Raw genomic sequence first — 7799 nt, forward strand, 5'->3', positions numbered from 1 at the left:
GGCTTGAGGCTTAAAATGGCTGCAGTAATAGAAGGTAGCAGTGCAGTGAGGATTTAGAGCGGTCATTAAAATTACATTAACCCACACCGGCTCAGGTTTGGGGGGGGGGGGGGGGGGGGTTGTTTTAATTACAGTATGAGATAAAAGAATAACAAATGTATTATGATCCAGGGTTTTTCTAGCCAGTTAGATATATGTTTCTCAGAGTGCTTTTCTTTATTTCTATTGTTAGAAACTTTAGTCGTAAAAAGGATGTGTCAAAATGTCTGGGTTAGGGTGATGATGGTGGCAGTTGTTGGTGTTATATCTATTCTATGTGTGACTGGAAGTTATCAAAGTTTGAATTGAAAAAGCAGAAGAGTATGAAGCAGCTTCTTTACGTGCACAAGACTGCACCAGTAATGTGCTGGTCACAGTATATAAACTTCTACATCCCTGCCAACGTGCTCACAGTCAGTTTTCCTGAATATTATCTGGTGTCTTCCACATCCGTTAACCTGGACTTACTGTGAAAATATAATAAGGGGAAGGTTGGGATGACGGGTGTTTGTGTTCACACATGTAGCTTACCTCAAAACATTTGGGAATACTACTTAAAATAACATAATATTACGGATGGCCTGATCAGTAAGCTATTCATGTTTATGGCGAAAGCCACACAGAGAGCCGTTTGCTTTGCTCATTATGTATTAGAGAAAGTATCAGTTTGAGGAAACACAACTACTGTGAGAGTTAATATGTTGTTTATTCATTAATTTCCAACAACATACTGTACATAGTTCTATAGATTGGGACAGGAGCTGTACTGCAACTCAGACATTAAAAAAACATGGGGACTCTTATGAGCAGATTGATATTTGAGATGTGAGAAACCTGACTTTCAAATGAAGTTTAAACAGATTTTCTGAAGTGTTAGTGGCTTTCAGACTTCTGTGTCTCAGTGTCAGCTGTCTCTCTGAGTTACACACAGAAGTGTATGTGTGGGGTTGGCGGGTTGGCAGACATCTTTGCAGTCTTGCATTTTCTGGATTCCTCTCTGGGAGAAAACACATTCCTGAGTGGCGGTTCAAAGGTCACGTCTCTCCTGCCCCCTGTGGTATCTCTCAAACAGACGCATACACTGCAGTGGAAATGATAGATATGTACAGTGTCGTTTTGAATCTGTAGTTTTTCATACTTTGCAAAAGAGTATTGCAATTGAGTATATTCAATTTCTTCTTAAACTGTATGTTATCTTAACTGTACCTTGATCATGGCTAGTTGTTCTCTTTGCAAAGTAGAAGGAATCAATGGTCATGTTAGACACCTTTAGAAAGTGATATTTTATATAGAGAGCCAAGTATGTTACTTAGGGTGATGACAGAAAGTTGATTTATTAAACTGCAACATAATGATGTCTTTAAACGTCCATTGGGTATTGTAAGGCCTAAGATCCAGTGGGGATTTAAACCACAGGAGCAATCAAACAAACTTAAGACCACATTTGTCAAGCCTAGTTTTTCTTTATAGCAGACATGTTGTGCAGGCATGATGGAAATAAATGTGGATGTGAAGGCATTTCTTAAGGCACATTCACTGCACCGTGTCAGTATGTGATTACTTTATCAAATCTTACTGAAAATAGACTCAAAAAAAGTGGGAATCAAATAACACCCCCAGTTACAACAAAAACATTTAACTAGGGCCTGACTGATACAGGATTTTTGGCTGATATCTTTTCTTAGATCTATCTTCGATCTGATGTTGCGTTAATCCCTAAAATGCACTTATGCATGAACGTGCATCACCGGTTGACACGCTGAAGAGTGATGATGCTCGTTGTAATCCATATAGCACACTTTTCTGGTAACAGCCACAGAGAGAACTGCTAGTGTAATGCAATGATACTCAAATGAAATGCATTTTGACTGGTTGATAAGTCTACAAATATTGGCTCATATCTGCAATAAAATTAGCAGATACCAATAATCACTTGATATGCTAATATCAGCCGATAATATTGGCTGGCCGATTAATCAGTCGGGCTATAAAAAAGAACTAATTAACTGAATTGTAGTGTTTCTTGGGTAATCTATTGATTATCAGCGCTGTGGTTATCACCTCTTCTTTGACAACCCTTTTTTTTTTTTTTTGACAAGCCTAATCTTTCCCAACACAAAAAGTGACAATAAGCAGGCACAGTGGCCTAATTAAGGGGACTTTCATTCAAATTAACACACACACAGTCCTCTGCTGACTCATTAGCTGCACAATAGCTAAGACAAAGCTTCTCTGTCACACACACATAAATTCTGTCCTCCAGGGGGTAAAGCTGGGTTTAGATTTAGGGGTGCAATAAAAGTGTCGGTCAGGGGAGAAAGAATGCCTTTAAGCGCTCCAGATAAGACAACAGGTTGCATCTAGTGAATCTCTCGGGGAGCTCACACTTTCATCTCAACATATCTGCGACCCGCAGGCCCCCTCACCCCCCAAAAGAGCTGCACGGTTACAAGCAGATTCATCACTTATCTCTTAAAAGTTCTTATCCAGGGTCACCTCTCCTCCTCCCTACTCCCTTTATCTGCATTTGACCCTGGGCTTTTTAGCACAGCGTGGGTGTGAAAGTCAGTTTGACCTCTTGGGGTAACATGAACACAAATCACAGTGTGCACCACAAAAGCGCTCAGACAGAGGGGCCTTCAGCAAATGAGCGATGACCACAAAATGCTAACCTCTACTTCCAGAGCAATAAGCCGACCTCAAGCGGACTGCTCACACGTATGCAGGATCAAAGTGCGCTATTCACACAGGAGAGGAATGCCCTCCCTTTGAGGCACACAGACAGCCTCACTGGCACATCTCGTGGCTTTTTAAATGGTTTAGAAACATTAAGATGCAGCATTTGATTGCTTCCTAAAAGACAAAGGGTTAGCAGGAGATCAGCTCGGTTGTATTTGCTACCGGGCTCCTGGGTAATCTGGTTTTGTCAGGGTGCTTCTTGAGGCTTCGGGGTCATGCTCTTTGCATCTGAGAAGAGCGATCCTCCACGTCCTTTCTGTATGTGTGTGTGTGTGTGTGTGTGTGTGTTTGTGCGTGTGCGTGCATGATGCCCCTCACAGCCCACTCTCTTTGCTCTTTGACTCCAATGGCCATATAAGGCGGCCAGCTCCATGGTAACCGCAGGGCTTGAATAGCAGTGTCAAATCCCTGGGAGCCAACACACACACACACACACACACATACATAGCCTGCCCCCTCCCCCTCCGCACACACACACTCCCTCCCTCTCTCTCTCTCTCTCTGGCTTTGCTTGATCTCTCTCTCTCTCTCTCTCTCAAACACACAAATAGGTTGGAGGAAAACAGACAAGGAGGGAAAAGGCAAGCAAACGCAGAGAAATCCAGTCTTTCTTCTTTCTCTAATTTGATTTCTGGACTGAGCAAAAAGAGGGGGAAGAGGAGCACACATCCCTTCCACCCCCACCTCTCAAAAACACACACACACACACCAAGGAGAAAGCAGCACACAGGGCTAGGCCGCAAGTCATTAGTTCTTGGTGGACAAGCACCGACAAAAGGCTGGAGGGAGAAGCCTGCATGAGGGAAACCTCCACAGGAACTATGGTGGGCTGAGAGGACGAGACAGCGGCTTTTTCAAGCTATTCTTGTGTTTGTTTTAAACACAGAAGAAGAGAGATTACTCCCGTGCATTGTGTTTTTTTTTTTTCCCCCCATGGGAGTGCAGGCAGTCCACATCGCCTCTTCCCCCATGGCCACACGAGAGTGATGTTGTCGTTTTGCGGACATCGACATGTTTCCCTCGATATGGAATTTCTTCATTGTGGGGCAAAATGCTGCTGCCGCCGCTGCTGAGAGGATTACAGCATGATACTGGAGCTGGAGCTGTGTCTGCAGCCTCGCAAGATCTAGAGCGAGAAAAGGATTTATTTATCTCCCAGTGAGGGGCAGCCACAGACACAAGAGGTAAGCTTGACATCATTCCTAGTTGTATTTAGAGCTGAATATTTAGCCAGAGAGTAGCAGGAATAGCTGGTGTGAGAGATTAATCAGTGTAAGGGGTGCTTTAAGAGGGGTGGTCAAAGCCTCTCCAGGCATGTGCTACGGAGAGCTACACTGAGGTCCTTTTTCAGCCATTATCGTTGCTACAGAGACCGAGCAGGGAGTGCTGTGTGTGTCTGTGTGTGTGTGTGTGTGTGAAAGAGAGAGAGAGAGAGAAGGGGTGAGAAGGGGACAGAGTGTGTTAGCAGACGGATTTTTTTTACTGCATGTTATCTGCTAACAAAGCTAATGTGTAGGAGAGTGTGCAGCATACGATTGACTCATTGTTTCCTGTGAAAAGGTGCCTCGGCTGAAGCGTGACAGCGATAGACTGGGCAGCTCGAGCAGGATTGGCTTCAACCATTTCTCAGGGACTTCCGGAAAAAAAAAAAAAGGAAAAAACAACGCACGATTCGGATAAAATACGAAGAAAACGGTGGTACAGAAACCACCGGGAATGCACAACTTAAAGTTGTCACACTGAGACTGTTTCCAGGTCATAGTGGAGTAGGAGGAGACATAAATGTTTTTTGTTTTTTTTGTTGACACCCTCATCCTCAATGCTAAAGCCTATTTTACTGTCATTAATATCTGCTTGTTAAACCGGAGGACGTTTTTTTGTTTTGTTTTTGCTGTTCAACCATTAAATACTCTTCATGAGTTAATGAGAGTACAAACAAGCAGAAAATATTGATTCTCTGGAGGTAAAGGGGAAACAAACAAGCTGGACTTTTGATGTTTGTGTTACCTTGACAGCAACCAGAAATCTTGGCTGCCTGTCCCATTTTCTTCCTCGGTGGTTCGGTTACCAAGCGATGGCCATGGTGAGTGGGGGCTGGGGAGATCCCAATGGGGGCACGAACGGGTTGGGGGACAAGAGCTACCTTCGGGGCGAGGAGGAGGACGGTTCCCCTCAGGCGGGAGGGAGCGACATGGAGGCCGGAGACGACGACAAGGCCTGCGTGGTGGACTGCGTGGTCTGCGGGGACAAGTCCAGCGGGAAACACTACGGCGTGTTCACCTGCGAGGGCTGCAAGAGCTTCTTCAAGAGGAGCGTCAGACGAAACCTCAGCTACACGTGCAGGTGAGAGGGGTATTATGGGTAAATTTTGGGTTTGAGTGAGCTACTGTCAACTGAAAATGTATCAGGGTGTGTTGATATATTTATTACCAATACACAATTTATACAAGTTCGTATCTGTATTAGTTAACAAATAGTTGTAAAATAAATTTTAAAAAAAGAGTAAATATCAACTTAAGTAAAATTAATCTTTGTTAAGCTATTGACAGTCACACAAAGCAACATGTCCCTGTAAAAATAAATAAATAAATCTCACATCAGTAATAAATACTGGTATTGTGGTGTCAGTATTGTAGGACTGAAAAAACTGTGTATATTAGGTCATCAACAAATATGAACCAGCAACTATTTCGAGTTACTGAAATGACGAGCAGCGTTCTAAATGTCATGATAATCAAAAATGTTCTCCCACTTTTAATATATTGATTCTCTTTTACATTTGACTGTCAAACCAATACATCCAGAAGACAGTGGCAGATTAATCAATGATGAAAACAATTGTTCTTCCCAGCCTCCCTTTGTTATTATGTTGTGTTTGTATTTCATTGATATATAGGATTTTTTTGCAGTCTGGAACTAATACCTGCATCTTTATTGAAGAGAAACAAGACGTGACTTGTCATAAGTTAAATGGCAAATTTTAACTGAAAATTCTGATTTCTGAGAGGCAAAGGGTTCAACTTTAAGTCGAATGTTTGGTCTGACCAAAGTCCAAATCCTAAATGTTTTCAATTCACAGATAAATGTGATGAAGAAAACTCCTTATTAATTAGATATTGATTGCAGACTGGAGCACTGTAAAAGTTCATGTCATTGTCATGCTGGAGATACTTATATAATCAGTGAAAATGCACATAAAAATGTTGATGAACAAAAGATTACAGCTTTGCACCACTGAGCAGCTCTACTTTCACACGCAGGTCATGTTTAACATCAACACTTTTGTGTGATACATGTGGTGTAAATGTTTTTCATGTGAAACTGCTCTTGCATAGACTAACACTTTCTAAATTAAGAGATCTTGTATTTTGATGCAACATTGCTGTAAAACAAAGGATAAATAACTCAAATGTAAAACAAATTAGCCTTTTAGCTTGGACAATCAGTGTAAAAAAAAAAACTACCTGAAATAGAGCACCTGCAATAAATCACACTGTATTTGTTCATTGCAATATCATACTTTTTTGGAAAAGTTGTTAAAATGTAAAGAAAGCTGGTTATAATTCATAAATAATAAATCACCTAAAGTCCCATTTTCATTCTTTTATTCCTGTCCTCAGGTCAAACAGAGAGTGTCAGATCGACCAGCACCACAGGAACCAGTGCCAGTACTGTCGACTAAAGAAGTGTTTCCGTGTTGGCATGCGCAAAGAAGGTATCTGTCTGCACTGATGCATATATCCACTTTGATCCACTGGGAAAGCTGGAGCATGCTGTGATTGTACATTTGCAATATTGGAAATGGAAAGAATGCAATTGGATTCATATAGAAAATGACAATTATTGATATTTCATTCAGTGAGGAGCTCCAGAGAGTCTTTTCATTCCTTTATCAGCTACTCAAAGAAAAGAATAAAATCAATCATAGTCAAATTTGCGTTTGTCATTATGTCGCCTCTTCTGCTCCTTGAGCTCCTCAGTGCAGAGAAAATGCTGCACATGGCGGTCTGGGCCCTATCATGGCAAAGCTAACCATGCATGTCAGCTCAGTGCCATGTACTAAGTGGCTTAATCTAGTGCCTGTGTTAGAATGACTGAGTGGGATCCAGTGCTAAGACACCTGTGTCCCAGTCAGAGCCTTAAGCCCCTGGTTGATGCTGCAGAAGCCCCTCGACATGTTGGCTCGATCAGGCAGAATCCAATACTGGGATTTCTCCTTAAGTGCTGGAGCCACAGTGAAGCATCATTCAATGTCATGCCAATAGCAACACACAGACAGAGTAACTGAGAAGTAAGAGTAAATGCAGAGCAAACAGAAACTCTAAGGTTATTTATCATACCAAAATGTTTAATCTTAGAAGCTACAAGACGTGTGTCCAAGTAGTTTTTTCTTCAAACTCACAGATTGTAAGGCATGCTAATGAGACACATTATGGCTCCCTGTAGAGAAATTTCCCCTACTTCACCTGCCGCACAGACAAGTCAGAGGCCAGGGTCAGCTACAGAACAACATTCCTCTGGCTGGAACGGGTTCAAGGGCATTTTGAACGGGACAGATGCAGACCACATGAGTTCATATCCCCACAGCAACTAACCTCTATTCAGTAGTCTGCCCTGCTGCTACACTTAGCATTAAACCTGTCTGTTGTGGTTGAGGTGTTTTCTCCACAATAAATGATCTTCTTACTCTTCGGTGTTTTTGATGGCAGGATTTTTTGAAGGATTCCTTCATACAGGAAGTTGTAATTCTGTTACCAGATATGATAGAGGAGAGGTTTAAAATACGAATGCAGTTTAAATTCTTGTCTCAGGTTTTTGTTTTATTTTCAGAGATAACCTTCATGTTGCCTTACGGACACGAGAATATTCTTCCTCACTTTCAAGCTCTTCTTGACGAGTCGGTGCGAGCTTGATTATTCCGCCTTAATCTTGAAGAATAGCTTCCTAATCGGGTCAACTCTGTCTGTTGATAATCTGACACCCACAGCTGGGTGAACTCAGTTTTAACTTTTCTTCTTCTC

The 7799-nt window shown here is 42.0% G+C and overlaps 1 protein-coding gene across 1 annotated transcript in view; it reads left to right on the forward strand.

Moving 5' to 3' along the window:
* Positions 1 to 3291: 3291 nt before the first annotated feature.
* Positions 3292 to 7799, forward strand: part of LOC132978523 (nuclear receptor subfamily 2 group F member 6-like) — an 8732-nt gene continuing 4224 nt past the window's right edge. The window contains exons 1-3 of the mRNA XM_061043726.1: positions 3292 to 3962; positions 4339 to 5121; positions 6399 to 6503. Coding sequence (XP_060899709.1) covers positions 4853 to 5121; positions 6399 to 6503 — 374 coding nt within the window. The 5' untranslated portion in view covers positions 3292 to 3962; positions 4339 to 4852. The remainder of the gene's footprint in view (positions 3963 to 4338; positions 5122 to 6398; positions 6504 to 7799) is intronic.

The sequence above is a fragment of the Labrus mixtus genome, chromosome 8, assembly GCF_963584025.1.
Source record: "Labrus mixtus chromosome 8, fLabMix1.1, whole genome shotgun sequence".
NCBI classification, from domain to species: Eukaryota; Metazoa; Chordata; class Actinopteri; order Labriformes; family Labridae; genus Labrus; species Labrus mixtus.